General features: G+C 36.1%; 1 protein-coding gene across 1 annotated transcript in view; it reads right to left on the bottom strand.

Annotated features, from left to right (window-relative positions):
• The window catches only part of MALRD1 (MAM and LDL receptor class A domain containing 1), a 285,717-nt gene that overhangs the window by 116,345 nt on the left and 148,241 nt on the right, over window positions 1-21,131 (bottom strand). The window contains exon 27 of the mRNA XM_075728156.1: window positions 20,883-21,040. Coding sequence (XP_075584271.1) covers window positions 20,883-21,040 — 158 coding nt within the window. The remainder of the gene's footprint in view (window positions 1-20,882; window positions 21,041-21,131) is intronic.

Genomic DNA, 21,131 nt, shown 5'->3' on the forward strand with positions numbered 1-21,131 from the left:
TAGCTAGGAGACGGTTATTTTTGTCTGTTACATATATGAAAGTCTTTGAAAGAGGAGAGAAGAGATGCTCTCAGATCTCACTGACACTGAATGCACAAGCATTCATAAGCATTCACAAGCATTCACAAGCATATCTCATTTGACAGCAAAATGCAGACAATGACACATCACTACTAACACATGACAACCACCGGATTTTTTTCTGTTCAGACTAAGACCTCCTACTATCTCTTCAATATCTTTCTGTGGATGTCTCCCTCATTTGAGGGGAAATGTGGCTTCAATAACTTAATCTTTCTTCCTTATGTTTCCTTTTATGACTTGTGAACAGCCCCACAATCTGCATGCCACTCAAGCTTGTAATTTTATCAGTGCTAAAATCCTTCTAAATTCTTATGTGGTCTGTATTAATATTTTGTAAACTTTTTCTGCATAACATCTCAAAGAACATCATAAGTTAAAATTCAGAAGTTCTCATAATCTCATAGGTTGAGGACTGCTAAAACCTTCATCCAGCTCTTGCTTTATGATCTACACAGCCCACTCTTTAGACTATTTTGCCTCTTCGTGAACTGATTTCACCTTTTCTAGCTGAATTCTATCTATAATACCAAAATAAATAAAAAAAAAAAAATAAAGTGTCTTCTATACCATAGTCCCCGTTTTATCTTTTGTTCATTATCAGGAATCTCCTTCCTATGCTGGTCTAACTCAAGATACAAGAATCCACTGCCCATTTATTACCTATTCAAGTGCACAAATCTATGTTTCCTCCTAAGCCCCATCCCTCTTCTGGGAAAGGGACTCTGTAAATATTTCTCCATCTTTTGCAAGTGAAGTCTAGAAAAAAAATCTTGCCAACAGTTAAGATGTGGATGCACTTCTGTGATTCTCAGCCATGACCAATAGTGTTTCATAGCTGCTTTGAAAACCCAGAGAATCAGTGTGTCCTTTCAAAAGTCCATCTTTGTATGTGTATATGCCTATTGATATTTCAATTACAATGCCTAACAATTAACACTTAAATAATGAATATTTCAGGAGGCAACAGTACAGCTCTGAGGTATCAATAAAAACTCCAAGTATTATAATAATTCTTGTTCTTGGAATCTCAGATGTTTTCCTTATGCAAATACATGGGGAACCACTAGAACTTCCTAGAAGGAAAAGAGGTGCAGAACATTGTCATAAGAGTAGGCAGAAGTGTCACTACGCAAACACAATCGTAGCAGCCAGCATAGTCTAAATGTTTCTGTGGATCAAAAATGAAACAGCCATGTCACTCAGTTATACCTCCTGACAGACAAAAAGCTATCTTGGTATCAAAAGAGCTAACTTGGTAACATATATCTCTACCTATAGCAGAAAAGAGAGATAATTTAGACCGATTTATCAATAGTGTCCTCATCACAGGTCCAGATTGCAATAAGCTTGTTTGTTCCATCCCAGAACAGTGGGAAGGGAGGGACCTAGCAGTATCCATAGCCTTAATGAACACCTAATCTTGTTTCAGACAAAAATAGTTAAAGAGGATTATTTGTTGGTCATACCCATAAGCTTTATAGGACAAGTGGGCCACAGGCTACAATAGAAGAACATCTCCTAGTTTATCATGTGTATTTCTACTTTGGACTTATTTCTTCATGGCATGTGGTCCACTATTTATTAGTGCAGACTATTGCTGGGTGACACCTCTGGAAAGTTCCTCAGAATATAATTTTTACAACCTATTTTTTAATTCTGTACTTTGTAATCCCCTAAACTCAGCCTGCGGAATTCTGAAAGTCCAGTGTTATTAATAGATCAACTAACAAAATTTCATTTCTTCCCAAAAACACACACCAAGACTACTAAAAACAGATGTGAAAGAGGGCGTTTTCATTTAAGACTCTGAAGTTGTTATTAATTGCATGTCACTGCCCTCTATGGGTTGAACATCGTCAAAGGTCAAGCTGAGGTGATGAGCTATCAAGGAAAACTTAACAGTAAAAGACATGTTTTTCCATTGACTTGTAGCAGTGGGTCCTGTTCTTCCACTGTCCCATCATGCTGAGCAATAAACACTCTCAGAAAATGGCAGAATTACTTCTAAGATGACCATAACCTGTTTAGATCTGTAGGTCTATATGCCTGGCCATATTGGAAAATTCCTATTCATATTCAGAGGACTTTTTATCACTTTCTGATAGTCTGAGGGGAATTATTTCTTAATGATTTCATTACATTGCAATTCAGAATCTTCTTCGTGCTTGTCTTTGTCTGAAGAATGATCTAAAGTGTTTATAACCTCTCTTTGAGAACTTCAGGGGGAAAGCATATCTTACTGGGCTCAATATACTCATTAATTCAGCTGGGGATACTAAGAATAAAGGAGAGGAAGGATTTCTTTCTGTCCTAGAATTTCTTTTATTTTGTGGCTGAGTTTAATACTTTTTCTATGCAGCAGAGACCACCGTTATTCTCAAGGCTACATTTCTAACACAGTCAGAACGGTATTAGGAATTGCATCCAAAACATGCAAGAGGAGTATGCAATTTTCCATTACAAGATGTTGCAAAGAAACTTCTTATGAATACACTGTCTGTCAGAAGAATATACTAAGTATTTCATATGCAATTATAAAGGTTCTGCTATGAGAAAATCTGCCTTCTTACGTCTGCAGTGAAACAGCAATGAAACCCAGATTTTGTTCTTGATCTTCACCTCTCCTTCTATTCATGTTCTGAGCTGGGTTCAAAGTAGTTCCCTGGTTCATTTGCATCTGATATTTATTTCAGCAGAGCCACAGGAAATGAAGCTGAGCTTACCAAATGGATGGAGGCAATAAAAACATTTGCTAAATATTCCTGGACTCTTCAAACCAAATATACTTGAGGGCTTTTTAATCAGAGACAGAATATTTTCAAATGATTCATCAAAAAACATTAAATGTTTATTATTAATACCATAAAAAGACTTTCAAGATTCATAGTATCAAAAGCCTTCTCTTTCTGCAGCACCCTTCGGAGTTTTGAGAGAAGTCAAACTGGTTTTACATACTTTTTTTAAACTGTTATGAAAAAGCTTTTCTCCTCTGCTTTCATGTTCCTTTGAAAGCAGTATCTTCCTGGCAAGGTGTTGCCATCCAGAATTTTTAAAACAAGATATATGTTATGCAAAGCACAGAAACACAGTATAGAATGAATGTGACTTTAACTGTCACTGCTCATTTCTCTAGCTTTTGATGCATGGTGATCCCTCTGTTTTACAAGAGTATTTTAGGAGGGCAGTTTACTTTTTAGGCTATTTCTTTGTGGTTTAGAATCACGAGTATTTTCATGGTGTGCAAATGAAGTTAACTAATAAACCTGGTTTTAATGAAGTTTTACGTTCCTTGATGTAGTATCATCATTAAAGCCTTTTGATGGCTGAACAAGTATTTTAAGATGAAGTATCCCATGATGAGGTATGTTCCTTCCCTGCTTCCTACTTTAACTTAACAAGGACAGGAGTGCAGTGCTACACTTTTACATGTACATCAATGAAACAGGAGGTGAAAGGAAGAAAAATCACAGCTTTTCTTCACTTGTCCATGTTTTAAAGACCTTTTCTGTGAAGCTGTAATTCTCCAAATCACAGATCAATGAATATCTTTGCTGACATTTCTAATACCATCTATCTACTTATTTAGGTTTCATTGCTTGAGAGCGAGTGCTATTTTCAGAAGGTTCTGAGCACCTCTGTTACGGATTTGAGCTATTGCTACCTCAACATTGCAGTACAGAAGAATATTTGCTTATTTTCAAAGATCTCAGTTCCTAGGATTAAGTCTTTCATATGTAGCTTGAAAAAAAAAGGCACATTAACTGAATGCAATAAAACTGAAGGCTGATGCTGTATAGCAGAATCTCTTATCTTAAAAGAAAAAGATGTGATTATTGTCTTCTTCACCTAAAGTTATTTTCAAAGCACACGACAGATTCTATCTCTTTTTTCATTTCTCACTGATTTTCTCTTAAAACTTAACTTCCTAAAAGAATATTACTTAGACTATTTGAAAAAAGTAACTTAACTACAGAGTTTGACCTTATATTTCATTCAAGCAAAAAAAGCTCAACGTCAGATAAATCCACATACAGTATCAAATTATTAAAATTATTTAAATGAGTTAAAGAATAAAGTGAAGTCAAGACTTGTTCATCCAAGATTTGAATTTCAAGTTCACTTTTTATAGAATCATAGAATCTTTTCTTTCTTTTCCTCTTTCCTCTTATCTTTTTTTCCTTTTTTCTTCTTTTCTCTCTTCTCTCTTTCCTTCATGGTGACATGAAGAAAAATGAGAGCAGACAATAAGGTCATGAAGATGTGAGTTATGAATGAGCATGTGTGTCCTCTGGCACACTGTCAATCACCAGGCTGATAACAATTCAATACAAACAGTTCAGCACCATTTTATAACAGCACTAGTCACAATAACTCATCTCAGCTTTGACAGGCTACTTTATTTTAGAGAAAGACTCATACTCTGTATGTTAAGTGTAAGGTTAGTAAGTGTATGCAAACAAACCAAATGAAATATCTGTACATGTTGTTAATCATGTAGGAAAATCTGGGTGCAGCAGTAATTATTTACTACTCTGCCCTTAGTTACTGCTTTAAAAATTTGTCTCTCCTATTAAATAACCCACAGAGACTTGTGGGTAAGATTACAATTACATTTAGAAAATTACTGCTAATTATCTGAATGTTGAAGCTCCACATTAAGCATACAATTCCAAAATTATTAAGTACACCTAGAATAGCTCTGAGAGAGACAAACAGAAACAATTTCAATGTAGGGAGAGATTTTAAACTCTAAATTTACACTTTCCGTCACTAAACTGAGGGATGCTGAGGGACCCATGCTATGGAATTCTGAAATATTCGTCAAATGGAGGGTAGCAAAAAAAGAAGAAGAAAAAACAACAACAACAATAAAAACCCAGAAAACAGAACTGCAACAATCTACAGAGTAATGGTCCCAAAAGATAGGAAAATGTTAGTGATGAGTATGCAACAGGGTGAGTTTTACTTTAAGGATATGCTGCTTAAAGTGATGAGCTTACTCAAGTTCCAGTGACTTCAATGAAGATACATGATTCTCAGCACTGAAGAGAATACATAAAAAATAAGTGTGTCTAATTTTTCAGAGTTATATTTTGACAGGAACCAGAAATGTTATTTAGTATGTCTCTGCATTCTATAAAAACACTTGAAAAAGAAACATCAAGCTGATCAAATGGTATCTTTAAGAAATTATTTGATCCAGGCAAAATGTATACTGACTAAGTACATTAGTATGCATGAAAAATTTGCTTCACTTTTAAGGGTAACTTACAAAATCACATAATTGCATTTTCACAGTACGTTATAGAAAGAAGGAAAACAGCAAGATGAAACACTGATATTTCAGCCTTCAAGCCTTTTTTTAGACAGCCTGCATGTATTAATCTCAGCAGGTTTTCATAATAAGAGCTAATGACAAAGCCCATCCATCCATCCCTTTAATTTCCTGCTTTGTGCAAAACATTAAGATGATTTTCACTCTCTGAAATATCTTTTTCCCCAATTTTCATTTCCAAAATTACAAAATTAATGGTTGGACTTGATGATCTTAAAGATCTTTTCCAACCTAAATGTTTCTATGATTCTGTGATCACTGTAATAAAGGAGTACACATTTCAGCAAGGAACATGCATTCTAATTCTAACAAATTCCATAAATAAAATTATACTACTGATGAAATTCCTTTGTTAAAATGCAACAGTTCTGGAATTCTGGAATCTCATAGTGAATTCCTTCAGAGCATCAGAAGGCCTTAACATCTCACCCTGTCACAAATGCCAGCACTTGCAATATTTCTAAGAGCTAAATGGTAAGACTCTTCATTCTTAATTGCTGTAAGTGCTGAGCTGAGAAAAGCCAGTTTCAAACCCACTTTGATAAAAGGCGACTGGTAATTCATCTGGAGACAGGATTTTGTTTCAAGCAGGTAGGCATTTCAAGGAACGACAATTAAGTTGCTCATTAGCAAAGATGAAGTTATACTTTAACAACTCTTATTTTGGAAAAAAAATCTATACTGGGAAAGCAAGAATAATTTATTGATTTTCTTTGAATTATTCTGTATCACCTTCTTAAAACTTTGATTTATTCTGTCACAACTATTAAATCTACTAGATTTCATTACAGCCAGCTTTCAATTATAACCAGGAAACTCTTCTGTTTCTTGTTTGCATCTTTCTACATTCCCATGATACTCTTTCTGTCAAATATACTTCTATGTGCTTAGGCTCTTAAAATACATCTTCATTCTGTATGTTATCCTTACCAGTTAGAACAGAGAAATAAAACAACTCCTCTTTGTAAACGATGATTCATTAGGTGCTTTGTCCTACTTCATCCTGTCTTCATTTCCTAGCCCTCACAAGCCCTCCTTTCTCCTCAAATGCAAAAATTTGTTCTTCATTTCCTAGCATAATCCACCTTCATTTGATTTTGGGTTTTAGGTAGCTTAAGGGATACAATTGTGATTGCTTGGGTTTATTTTTTTTCCTTCAGTTTTACCACTAAGACTGAGTAACAATAAGCATCAAAGCCATTTTATAAGATCATTAGCATTTCAAGAAACCTAGTTCCATTTTTGTCTCAAACATTATCACACCTTTGTTTTAATCACGTTTTACAGGTCTCCTCTGATTGTTCCCATCTTAAAGTTGAGGCAATTGTAATTCTCTGGAAAACCAAAGCTTGAAAGAGAAATAATCACAGTTACAAAAACTCTAGGAAGACTCTGGACAACTGTTACAACCCTCCATAGTTCCAAACGTGCTAAACATTGTGCAAGGCTAGATTCCTTGGATTTTAAAATGAAAGTCAAATCTTTACTTATACTGACCACCTCAACAAATGAAGAACATACACCAGAAGAGATGTAACAAAACAGTTTATGAATCAAGATCATAAAAGAACATTTGCAGAAATGAGATAACCTCAAATTTGTCATGCTTTTCCTCCTATAGAGAATACTCTGAATATCATATTTGAAGATGTGAGGTAATATAACATATAAAATTTCAGCTTTTTGTTAAGCAGCTTTAACTCATTTTCTACACATCTAAAGTGTAAACCCAACAAACTTCAAAATAGTGTTGATAACTCTTAACATTTCTTGTCCTTTAAGAACCACACTTTAGATCATCCTTTCTTATCTTCACTTTTCTCCACAGCCCCCTCCCCTGCCCATTTTCTCCTTTATCAGTTGGGTTATGGAATGAGAGGAGGAATATAAACTTGTCCAAATAGGAGGTGCATGCCCTAATAACTCTAGAACCAGTGGTGACATCCATGTTGCTTTCTGACCCCAGAGCACCCACCAGGGAGGGAACCAGGTAGGCACAGCCACCTGCGGGCCTTGGAAAGTCTGTGCATGCAACCAGCCACGGTGAAAATGGGACATGGACAAAACTTGCAACTCAGGACCACAGGTCACATCAGATACTGCCAATGTGTATTTGTCCAGGATGTCTTTTAGGAGGATGGTGAGGCACCTTTCTTTTCATGTATGTGCCCACCTATTTATGTACATTGTCTGAAATAAGTCAGATGGTGTAGAGTTGTTTGGCACTTTCATTGCCTTTACTGAATGTTGACTAAAACTTTCAGTTAGGACAGAAAGTATTGCTGAGCTGCAAAAAAAAAGTGATTTTGTCAGTTTTCTCTGTAGCCACTGAAACAGATAGAAAATACATCTCTCTCTCCTAAATATGAAAGAAATTAATCTGGTCTAAATGTTCTTACACCGAATCAGTGTTTAATACAAACTAAATAGAAAGTCTGACAAATTGCTCAACTCATAGAATCATAGAATCGTTTAGGTTGGAAAAGACCTTTAAGATCATCCAGTCCAACCATTAACCTACACTACCAAGTCTACTCTAAGCCAATCAAGGGTAGACTAGACTAAACCATGTCACAAAGTGCCACATCTACCCATTTTTTGAACACTTCCAGGGATGGGGACTCCACCACTTCTCTGGGCAGCCTGTTCCAATTCTTGACCACCCTTTCTGTAAAGAAATTTTTCCTAATTTCCAACCTAAACCTCCCCTGGTGCAGCTTAAGCCCATTTCCTCTCGTCCTATCACTAACTACGTGGGAGAAGAGACCAACACCCACCTCACCACAACCTCCTTTCAGGTAGTTGTAGAGAGCGATAAGGTCTCCCCTCAGCCTCCTCTTCTCTAGGCTAAACAACCCCAGTTCCCTCAGCCGCTCCTCATAAGGCCTGTGCTCCAGACCCTTCACCAGCTTCGTTGCCCTTCTCTGGACATGCTCCAGCACCTCAATGACCTTCTTGTATTGAGGGGCCCAAAACTGGACACAGTATTCCAGGTGCAGCCTCACCAGTGCCGAGTACAGGGGAACAATCACCTCCCTAAGTCCTGCTGGCCACACTATTCCTGATACAAGCCAGGATGCTGTTGGTCTTCTTGGCCACCTGGGCACACTGCTGGCTCATATTCAACTGGCTGTCGACCAACACCCCCAGGTCCTTTTCTGCCAGGCAGCTTTCCAGCCACTCAGATAAGTATCTACCAGTTTGGATACTTATTCAATATTTAATTGAATTTCAAGCTTTCCAGGCAGTGGGACCAAATTTTGCTTACTCATTGGTATATCTTACCTTGGAAAAATTTATCAATGCCTGTAGCCAATCCTGGGCAAAGATGTGCTTGGAAGTAAAGCACCTCACTCCAGTCAACCCCATGGATCAAAGTACTGTTTGAGTGACACAGTGGGGAGGCAGAAGCTGTGCTGATGGACTAACTTTTCTTCTCTGAAATTTTGACAGCTAGTGGCTAAGGTCAGAAGCATTTTTCTATTCACAGTGTCACAGTGTTTACAAAATCAGTTCCACGAGACAGGAATCATGGAATCAGTCTGTGTGAAAGTCCTCTCAGCTCTTCAAAATGTGAAGATTTGTTCATAAAGAATTAAAGCATTATCATTACAGCTGCCTTGAAAAACAAAAGCCCTAAGGCAATGCCAGTTTGGCTGAACAAAACACCTGGAATCTGTCAGAGGTTTTGTTTGTTTTAATCAATATTTCAGTGTAGCAATTCACCTCTAATACCACCTTGATTCTGTATATAAAACAAGGTAAGGAGTAAGAAAACATATCTTTACAGGGGTTCTGCTGAGACAAAAATAAAAAAATTGAAAAAAAAAAAGGGAAAACAAGCACATATACCTTCTGTAAACTAAACATGCTTTTTTTAAAAAAAAGTGAGATTCTTTTAGGGCAGTGTGATAAAATTGTAAGACTATTAATAACTCTTAAGACTAGCAATAGTAATTCTTAATTCTTGTACAGTGACATTTAAACTTTCAAAGTTTTATTAAATATTTCACCTGTCACTTCTTTAAAGTGACAAGTGTGCAGGGCAAGGATTGATGTAAATATTCCTTACTAATATTCAAAGAGTATCTTATGCTTTTTCAGATGTATGAGAGTGATTACTGTCAGTCAGGTGTCATCCCTACTTTGATGTAGTAGAAAGTTCACAGGGATATAACTGTACATCTTTCTTTGTGACATTTACTTGTACAGCCTATTTGTATTCTATTAGAATATTCTTTTCAATTGGATTGTAGCTTTTGGGCTTATAGAAATATAGAACAGACCCTCTGGGATATTAGATGAACTGGACAGGCTCAGGGGAATCAAAACACTAAGGATGAAAAAAATAGTAAGCTCTTTATATAGTCAAAGCTCAATTAAGCATTTTTCAGCTTCACTGAATTGATCCCAAGCAAAGAGACATATTTAAGAGGAATGCTCATGTTCTACCTCTATAATATCTGATGGATAAAATATCTGGGGACCCGGCGTACCCTGGAGCACCATGGGGAGATGTGCACGGTGGCTGTCCTGGTGAACATGACAGCCAGTTTGGGGTGCACCAGGGACCCCCACACTTGTTCGCTGCAGCCAGGCCAGGACTTAGTTTTGCAAACCTGACTGTGATTCTGGTTTATTTGCACGCGAGCGCCAATATCCTGAGGCATGGCTGACTTGGAGACAAATTTCCTGACTTTGTCCTCATCTTTGGATTCTGGTCTCTTTTTCACTCACAGCAAACATCCGTTTTATCCCGCTGCAAGTCCATTATTGCCAGCTTAACTGGATGCCCATCAGGACCGGCTGTGCAAGTACACTGGCAGCGGAGGAAGCAGCTCCGTGCTGCAGATCCCTGCTGGGAGCACTGGCTACGCGGGTGCTTCGTGCTCCTTCCTGCCCAGCGGCTTCCCAAAATCTCTGCGGACGGGGCAGCTCGGCGTGCTGGGGTGTGTTAGATCCCTTGCACAGGGCACGCCAAATTGCACAGGGCACCCCAAATAGCACTTCATTTTATTCTACTGAAGATGAATGTATGACATATTATGCAATGTGCGTGCATAGGTGTGAGATAATAACGATGGACTTGGTAATGTTAGGTTAATGGTTGGACTGGATGATCTTAAAGGTCTTTTCCAACCTAAACGATTCTATGATTCTATGATTTATTTCTTAGAGAATGCCAAGGAACCAGATATCTGATTTAAATTTTTAATCTGTAGTTATGAAATATATTCTCTACAAATTGAGGTCTTTCATAACTTACTATATTAAAACACTTCAGGGAGATTCCCTCTATTTCCCTACTTCTCTCTCCAGTGGTCACTACCTTATTTGTTCAAGGACCTATAAAGTTATAAATGTATAAATATATATAGTATGGTAGGGATGTAGAAGATAAAAGTTTGCAAACAGATCATGAGATCTTGGTATTTGCATTGCCAGCATAGATATGAATTATCTAGGTAAATATCCAAAAATATTTACTGAAATATCAAAAATTCAAATATTTATCCAGTGACATTCCTGAATGTACCCAATATTGCTTATTGAATGTTACTATTTACAGCTACATGCCTACAGGAAGCTATATGGAAAGCAATAGCCACCGTTCCTCTTATAGATGCTTACTTTAGAATGAGATAAATCATAATCAAGACTCCCTTTGACATAGTGAGTAAAATCCCACCATCAAGAAAGAGAGGTTAGGGTGACTGCTGCAATGGCTGCACTGGAGGCATCAATGACTTTAAGTAACAGGAATCTCACCCACATTGGGACAAATTACAATTTAACATCAGGTCCTGCAATCTTAACATATTTCTTAGAAAATAAATCCACATGCTGGAGAAAGTGCAGAGATTCCTACATAAAAGCAAAATGATAGGTCTGAAAACAAGCATGAGAACAAGCATCAGCCACATGTCAAACATTTAAAAGAGAATTTGTAATAACTTTTAACCTGTCAAACAAATAAAAATAAAACTAAGGTAGAACAGGAAATTCAGTTGAGTTTTTTCTCTTCCATTAATTTTTTGGTTTTCGATGAAAATCCCTCAGTTATCCTTCCATTTCTTCCCGGTGCAGCAACTGTTACATGATTCACTTCTGGTTTATAGTTTCAGTAGTTGTGATAACCTCGATTCCCTGTTTCCACTTCTTCATTTTTTCTCTAGATGTTGCAGACAGTGCAGAATTTCTGTCTGCATTTTCTAATGGATTTATTCCCTACAGCCAATAAGCACAGAGCTAATTATCAGAAGAATATAAATCTTTTTGTGTGAACTAAGGAAATGTTCCAACATTAAAAAAGGCAAATCAAAGGAAAAATATAACCACTGAGTGACAAAATAATCAAAAATAAGAGAAATCCAAGGGATTTGTGGAAGAATGGACCTTCCCCACCCCTCCTACAGCAGAAATTCAGTCTGATAATGTCTGTATGGAAAGGATATTTTAAGATGAAGTCTAAGAAGTTTCTATAGCAATGGCATCCTATATGTGCCACTGTAAGATCTGTAGCCATTAGACTGGCATACTGAGAAAATATGAACAGGTCCTGTACCTTTCTTCCTCATATGACCACACCTTCTCTGGATACGATTTGTAAGACCATTCAGGTTCTTCAGCTACACACAGTAAAATTTTCTTTTAATCTGAAAAGATTGACTCTCTAGGATTGGTCTTTTCAAGACAGCTGGTCTCTTTAGAATAGCCTTACTGCATCACTATCATCAAGAGATTTCAGATCTTACCTGAAGAAACGTTTCATTTCTTTGTACAACAAATCTTGGTACAACTTGGAAGGAAGAGACTGCAATTTGTGTAGAGATTAAATTCCAGATGTACTGACTTAAACAGACCATACTATTGACTAAGGCAAAGACTAAAGTTAAAAATGTGCAGCTAGTGAGTCAGGGAAGGATTTTCATTAGTTGTTAATTCCTTTCCATAGCCCACATACTCCTAAAACAGATAGGCTGGGGAAAAAAAAAAAAAAAAAGAACTCTCATTCTTTTAGTAACACTTGAAGAACACAGCTTGCATATAAAGTATTAAAGGATGGAAATCCACCTAAATAATCTTGTGACTGCTAATAAACTTTTTGATAATATACTCCCTCTGAACTCACACTGAACACAATTCTGAACTGAATCACACTGTCAAGATGCTCAGAATAATGTTGTGCACAGCAGAGTCCCTCAAACCTAATGAGTATTTCCATGTTATAAATAACAAGAGTCGTCTTCTGTTCGCTGATCAATGAAATGAATTAGATGGTTCATGCATCAAAATTTAAATACTACTTCTTCTGGATCACATTGGAAACTCTTATTTAAAGAACCTTTTCTCCCATACAGATCAAACTAAATTAAAAATAGTAAGATACTAGTTATGCTATTCAGTGGAAGGAGTGGAAGGCAACAGTGAGCAGCTGAGGGGAAGACCAAATAGCATCTAAATATAGGCTGCAGATTTTTATTGGATAAATGGCAGAGTAGCTTTATCATACCGGCACTTAACAGAACAAGTAATATTTTTAGCCGCCTAAATGAGATGGTATAAATGTACAGAAAACAAGTCTAAGCAAATTATTTAGATGCTGAAAGATGCTTCATGTTTGTGCCTTGATTTATGGATTCAGCCAAATATAGACTCAGTGCCTGGTCCATTTCACTGTAATTTCAACCAACAAAATACAGTTTTAAGCAAACTGAGAAGTTAGCTATATAAAATGAACGGTGTTGTACAATTGCATTAGCTTAAGTTTCCACTGTGGCTTCATATGACCTTTCCACAACAGCTATCTCTTCTTACATTTCAATGAGAAGAGCAATTACATCCAAAATATGTTGATAATTATTAATCATAAAATGGCACCTGTGGTATCATACTTCCCCCTACCATTATAATGAGAAACGTGTGGTGACATTAAAAGGTTTCTAGAAAAGAGATGATTTTGCAAGGAAATAAAAATAAGGTTATTTGCACTCTTATCTTCTCCATGTTTTTAAGCTTTTTCCTGTTACTATGAGTGTTAGAATTAAAATTAGTTTAAAATATTTCACTGTATTTTTATTCAATGACTGCTATCCAACAAACAAAATTTTCACTAGAATGGTTTCCATTATAAGATTTTTTTTTTCCACTTGTATGATTTTGAAAGTTAAGCAAAAAAATTGGTCTTATAGTTTTCATTTATTATGAAAATCTGAAAAGCTTCTACATGATTTTTTCATATGGTCTCAAGGGTTTGGGGTTTTTTTGTTGTTGTTTGGTAGGTTGTGGGGTTTTTCTGTGTCCTCACTCTCTTTAGAAATCAAGACCTCAATTCTTCTAAGAAAATCCTCATATTTTGACCACACCCTGTTATTCCTGGTCCTCATTAGAGCCCAGCATTACAGATAAAGATTAAATATTTCTCCTTATTTGTTAATTCTGTAAGATCCACACTTATAAAAAAAGGTATTTTTTTCCCTTTGCATTATCTTTTGAAAATTTTCCATGTTATTTAAAACTCCTAGAGCTAAAGAAAAATTAGTATCATGGACAGATTAAGAGCCTCAACTAATCTGACATGTAGGAGGTAAGAAATGAAATTTTTAGGTTTTGTTTCCTTCTTTTAGTGCTCCTGCTGAAGGCAAAATCAAATATACTCTGCAGACCACACAATTACACCCACATATTCCAGGGACTTAATGCAAATGGTCTTTTTAATTCCTAATTTTAGTAGTACTACACTATCATCTCTCATTACTTCATTCATTCAAACAGAAAATCACATATAGCGTGGTTTATTCAGTCTTAAGAGTAGTACTAAAATTCTGTATATGAGCTCCTTGGTTTTTTTAATTTTGGAGATATGGCCTGGCAAAACTTGCAGGAACAAGTTACAAAATAATGAGGCAAGGTGGGAGCTGCCGAGGGTAGCTGAACAACATGAAGTGTGTGACTGAACATAAAAGCCTGTCAAAAGAATTTGAGTCTAAAAACCTAGATAGGAAACTCCTATGAATAAACTATGGGATTTCCATGAGTCTGCAGGCAATTCATCTCTGAGCTGCAATGACACTCTCATAGGCAAGCAACACAAAGTTACCAGGTTATGGAAAGTTTTGTCTCCATGGTAAGTATGTTAGTGGGAAGAAACTGAAGTCTGTCAAAGCTGCCATGACATAGGCAGTATTAGTCTCTGCTGCAAATGATAACTGCTCTCTACCACCATGTTAGATGTCAGTGCATGCAATGATAAGATAATTTTACTTAAAGCAGCCTTTTGTGTTTCTTTTAATTCACCATTGCGTAATGCAATGGGGTCAACCTACAAATAAATACACATACAGACTACCAGAAACTAGAACATCTCCAAGACACTAAAAATGAACTATGAATTGAAAACAAAAGTTGCATTAAAGGAGGATAAACCTGGAAACATATTAATGTTCTACAATGAGCACTAGTGCTACATCAGTGCTTACTGAAGTTTTGCTAGTATAACACCTGTTCAGTTCAGTCTGTGTTTGACAAAAGAAAGATACTTTTCTCAGTGGAAGACCAAGGGGTCTTGGGGTGTAAAAAGAGTTGAGAAAAGAAAAAGCAAAAAGAAAGATCTTCCACCTTTTCTGAGGTTAAATGGAACTCCTAGAAATGCTCAGTGTGTTTTTTTCAAGGGGAGCTGTTGATCAGGAATATTAGATACTATCTTGGGATTTCAGGTCTGAGCAATGCTATATGCCTTCTAAAAGATAACAGCAGGCACCAGGCTAGATGTTGGATTATTTATTTTTCTTTTTTAAAAAGATATGTTAATTAAATTTCTAAATTTACCTATTTAGAAGAAGAAATATGAAAAACTAATACAAATGCTCAAAGCTCAAGGCTACATCTCTATCATTTAGGCAAAGTCCTTTTGTCTTCATGAAAATACGTCTCTGTTTCACAGCTGCTATATAAAAAAGACCTGATTTTCATGGCTGTTGCTTCAGTAAAAATCATTAAACAGCAGGTCTATGTTCCTTAAAAGGACTCTGTCTTGAGGCACACTTGTCACAACTTTCACTGTTGAATGTCTGCCCTGAAAAGTGTTAGAAAAGAGGAAAAAGAAGTCTGACCTGCAAAGATCCCAGAAGTGCTTCAAAGCCTCATATGCTAAAAAGCAGCAATATAACCACCATCACACTGTGAGATTATGAGCTGACAAATCAATAAAGTAAATCACTCACAGAGATCTCTGATTTGGGGAATAGGTTCAGTGAAACAGTACTGGAGAACGGTGCATTTTTCATCTATGTCACATTGTGCACTATGGTGCCAGGCTGGCATAGAAAATAGGAAATTGTTATTAGCCCTGAGAGGTAGGGCTGGTGAATCCAGGTGTAAAGTTTCAGGATATTGTTGTGTTGCTTTGATGATGTGGTATGCATCTTGCTGTCTAAATCTGTCAGCCTGCTCAGTTTTCTAACCATGCCCTTAGTCACACTGATGCTTTACTACTCATCGTCCACATCTCCTATGGGAGGAAAAGGTCAAGTTCTCAAAGAAAAAAAAAAATGCTTAATAATTCACATACAAACAACTTCTCACGATGATTTTAAATTACAAATACTCTGATAAACCTCTTGTCTTCATGAGCCAGATTCTAAAATACAAGGGTGATTCTTTAACCATTCTTCAAAATATTTTTTTCCTTCAAAGCACGTCCAAATGTGTTATTCCAGCTCCCCAACCCTTTGAATGAATGCTTACCTCTGGTTGCAGTATAAGAATACAATGAATTATATATATATATAGACCAGCCAGGTTAGCTCAGATGGTTAGAACATGGTGCTAATAACGCCAAGTTCACAGGTTCAATCCCTGCTTACTGCAGGGGGGTTGGGCTCGATGATCTCTCAAGGTCCCTTCCAACCCAAAGCATTCTATGATTCTATGATATGCTTCTCTGCTGCAGGTTTTTGTGTCAACAGCTCAGGAGAGTAAGATGCTCCACTAAAAATAACAAGGGAATTACAAAAACCACCATGAGTCATCAGCCACCCGAGCTGTGGCACCTGCTAAGCCATACATTTCGACAACCCTCTCCTCTCCTTTCCTCTCTACCTTAGGCTAGCTAAAACCAATAACTATGTCAAAGGAACAACTGTGACGGCTTCCAGCTTTTGCTGAGAAGCTGCAGCAACCGTGTTGCAGCTGGAGGACACTGGCTGCTGGCTCCAGCTGCCTGTTGCCCTGGCCAGGTTAGTCTGTCACTGTGTCAGGGTCAATGGGGCCCTGCTTCGCTTGCCATGAGCCGGTCGGGACTTCTTGTCCTCCTGAATATCATTAAGTCTTTGCTCATTTGGAGCTGGATGGAATTAATTAAATGCCTGAGTAAGGTCCACTGGAGCCTCCTAATGAGATCTGTGTATATTGGCCTTCTCAAAGTCAGTGGAGGTAGTTACTAATGGCAGGTTTCACCTTCCTTATACATCTGCGTGTTTCTTTTTAGAAGCTTGTTTAAAATCCTTGAAAGAGGCCCCCCCCAACTGTATTAAATCAAAAATTATTTTTTTTAATGACAATGACTATATGCAGGGCAATTAACATTGATCCCAAAAAAAATATCTTCAACAAATAGTTTTATCCTTTCACTGTTTTTCCTTTCCCACTGGGATACCTAAGTCTTGCTTCTTTTTTATGACAGAATCAACTTAAGCAGCAGTAGGAAACTGATGTTCAGATCAGCAGAACAGTAACATGTATCATTCTTTTCACCTAAGAATTCTTGCTTGCCTGTTTAGAAACACATTTAAAAATAACACTGTTTCTTCTCACTTATAAAATAAACCAATATTGAGTGTTGATAAGGAACCCCACCATCACTGCTAAAACAGGCATAGTGAATATGCTGCACTTTAGCTTCAGAATACTTCCTACAATGGATTGTATTCTCTTATGATTGCCACAGAGAAGATTAAAAGTATCTCAAAATCTCACTGCAGTAGCAAAGTTTTGACTAGTTATATCCAGATCTCTTCTGGTAATATTCTGTTTGCCCAGTGCTTTTGTTATTAAACACTTTGCTATTAAACACTTTGCAATTTCAATTTAGATGGATGGTGAGTTGGATATTGCAGTCTCCATAAATAGCTGTAATGTCAACATCTTTCATTTCCATAAATGTTGAGGGTGTTGATTCGAAGAATATTGTATTTTTGCAACTAGTTCAACAGCCCATCATTTTGGTTCTATTATTATTCCATATACAGACATGTTTATATGAAGAACATGTAGTATAATTTGAGGGGGAAAAAAACCCAGTAACGGCAGAGACATTCCCTTAGAAAATGAATTTGTTTTCCCTAACTGCAAACCTTAACATAAAAGTTCATGTTTGGCTATAGTATCCCTTTTATGATCCTGCAGTTTTATTGGTTATATCATAACCTCAGACACTACTTTAGTAGTATAACAGATAATATTCTTAAGCTTCCTGAATGTGGACAAGCAATGCTAATATTAAGAGAAGACACGAATACATACCATGAACTGTGATTTTTAAAAAATGGCTTTTTACTCTTGATTAACATTTTTCTTCTACTGTGGTATTCAGGAGGAGGAGAAATGTCTTCCTCATTCTGCTGCCATATGGTATTTCCTCATCATATTGTTCATTACCGTGCCATTGGTGTGTACGGTGTTCACTCTCAGTTCAACTTTTAATGGACTTTAGCTAGAGACAGTTTGATAAGTTGTCAAACTTGAGATGGTAAATTCCTTCCCAGGTCATCTTCTCTTCCGTGCATTTTCAACTAATCACAATCTACTGGTCTGCTTTCACTGACATTAACTTAACTTTATCAAGAGATACTCAAACTGCATGGAAATATATTGGTATTGCAGTTTGAACTAGCAGGAGAAGCTTTAATATCACTTCCCATGACTATGTGTTGTTTACTTAGATTTTATTCATACAGACACTGCTAAATAGAAACTCTAATTATAATATTGACTCACAAATCCTAATAAGCAACATAGTGGGGAAAATAGGCTGATCTGCAAAAGAATCCTGGATACAATAATGAGAATAATTTTTCCTATCTCCATGTAGAATTCTTGCCTTCATTAAAGAAAAAGGAATAACAAGTTGTTACTCAAATGTCTTCTATTTACACTTCCTTCAAAAGTCTCTTTAAGCTCACTGGAAACAAGGATTTAAAATAACATGAAAATAATGTCTGAAAAGTTTATTAGGATAGTAAAATCAGGTGAAAATAAGAAGAGGGAATGTCTCACTGTAATAAGAATAAAAGACAGAGAAAACGTAAAACATAGAGAAAGGAAATATTATCGATCATGATCTAGAAAATTCCATAAAAGTAATGTATTTGAACATCAATATTTCAAACAAATATTAAAAAGTACAGTAGAAAAGAATCTCTACAGGTTCTTATCAATGGGGATAACCATCTGGTAAAACACTGCTCAGGTCAATTTTGTAAAAACCAAAAAAAAAATCCATTAAATCTTTTTGTCCATCCTGAGGGTAGAAAGAATAATTAAGAATTTTAACTACTGGACTTGAACACTTCAGAGACAATATACCAAGAGAGACTAAATGTCTCTTTTTAACTCTTTTTAGGTGGTGTGGTTTGTTTGATGTTCTGTTATCTCACTTCTTTTGTCTCCTGTTTAACACAAGTATTTGCATGTGTATTCTTAATTTCACTGCATGTAATAAAATGAGATATAATTATTTTCTGTTTTTAAGGCAACTATCCATGCTGCAACATACTTAATATGACAATTGCTGCACACAATCAACAGTGATAATTTGCGTGCAAACTGCTCACACAAACTTGATGCAGCTGCTATTTATTTTCCACCAAAGTTAGTTTGCAAGTTAGTTTACAATTAAAATTAGGATATCCTAAAATGTTCATAATTACAATATTTGGGTGCTACAAGAGTAGCACCCTTTGAGTAACATGATGAGAACATAATTTGATAATTGTTTATTTTTGCACCTTATTCCTTGTAAGTAATGGGAGCTTTTTTTTTTTTTTCATTTTTTAGTACATTGCCAAAGAAAAGTTATTTTCAAACAACAAATTTATTTTTTATAACCTACTTGCCTCCTTTATGAGTTTGAGATTTTCTAGGAAAAATAGTTGTATAAATATATCTCATTAACTATACAGCTACTTGATGAGTGGCCTGTTGTCATTTGCAAGTGTTTGGATTAATCCATGAATAAATCTCCTGATGGCTGTCAAAGGACCCATCGTTTTTCTATTTCAGACAGACTTAACCTAAGTTGTGTCTTTAGATGATAAAGACTACTGAAGTGTTTTATCTTCCAGGCTTTTGAATTATTCTTATAATATCCAGAACATTTGCAAAACAATTTTTAGAAATTTATTTTCAAGGATAAAATATGATTTATCATTAAAAGTTAAGGTAGTTAACATGTGCATTGGAAATAAAACAGAAATTTTAATGCAGTTCACCAAAATAATTTCTATCCCAAGATTTTATTAGAGATGTTGAAGAAAGAGAAGTTAAGAGACATGTGGCAAATAAATTGCATTATGATTTATACTTGAATAGCCAGAACTCCCTGGACAGATACAGGTAAGCACAAATACACAAACTCATTTTCAAAGGTATCTACTACATCTAGAAGTGGTATATTTGGTCATTATGTTGGAACACCACTAAAATGCCTTATGGCATTAAAATGCATAGCATGCACAAGGAGGTGAAGTACATGCTTTTGCTACACTGATCATTAATTTCTACATTTTACTCAGAATCATATTATGATTTAAAACTTTCTTTTACAAGCATTTAATCCTTTTTCTTTTTAATGAACAACAAACAGAACAGCCAATTTTCAAGGAACGTATCAGTTTTCACTTGTAACTAAATAAGTAGTTTTTTCTTTTTTTTACAGTTTTTTGGTCATCCCACATATAGTGAAGAAAATGCCATTTCTAAAGAAAATTGATTATATATTCTGTACCTGTCTACATAAAAAGATAAAAAATTTAATATAGTAATATTTTTGCATTTTATTCTCACTTTGTGCAGGTTGCTAATTCATTTTTTTGGCGGATGTCATCCCATCAGAATGATAGGGTTGTATACTGATAGCTACCAACAGGGATGGCAGCAAAATACAAAAATAGCTCTCACATAGAGAATATAAAAGAGAAAGGTACTGTATGTGAAGAGGAAAAATGGAAAGAGGTTTTAAAAAGGTTTTCTGTGGCTTTGCAGAGGAACTTATTTTGGAAGAGAAATGGTGAAACCATTTTTAAAGGACTAGAATAATAAAAACCAGCACTGAACTAGGAAGCACATGGGAGCTCTTCCAGTCTACAAGCCCAACAACAGAACATCGGAGAGCTGAAGCATTCTGCTGGAGCACATACACCCTTGCACATATCAGATATTCAAAAGAACAAGGTCTTTTTATTACCTTAATCATAACCTGAATATGTCCCATGGCTTTTGATGACTTGAAGTACCAGAAGCTCATTACACAAGTCCCACTTGATTCTTTCCATCTGGAACTCTTCACATGGGCTTTTTCACTTTTGAGACCTATTGCAGTGGCCTCAAGATACAGGAATTGTCCTGAAATTAAATGATGTATTACTGAAAAATTGTTTTGGACTTTCAAATTAGATTCCAAGACTCAGCAAAGTAAATGCAGAGACATATGACA

The sequence above is a fragment of the Pelecanus crispus genome, chromosome 2, assembly GCF_030463565.1.
Source record: "Pelecanus crispus isolate bPelCri1 chromosome 2, bPelCri1.pri, whole genome shotgun sequence".
Classification (NCBI taxonomy): domain Eukaryota; kingdom Metazoa; phylum Chordata; class Aves; order Pelecaniformes; family Pelecanidae; genus Pelecanus; species Pelecanus crispus.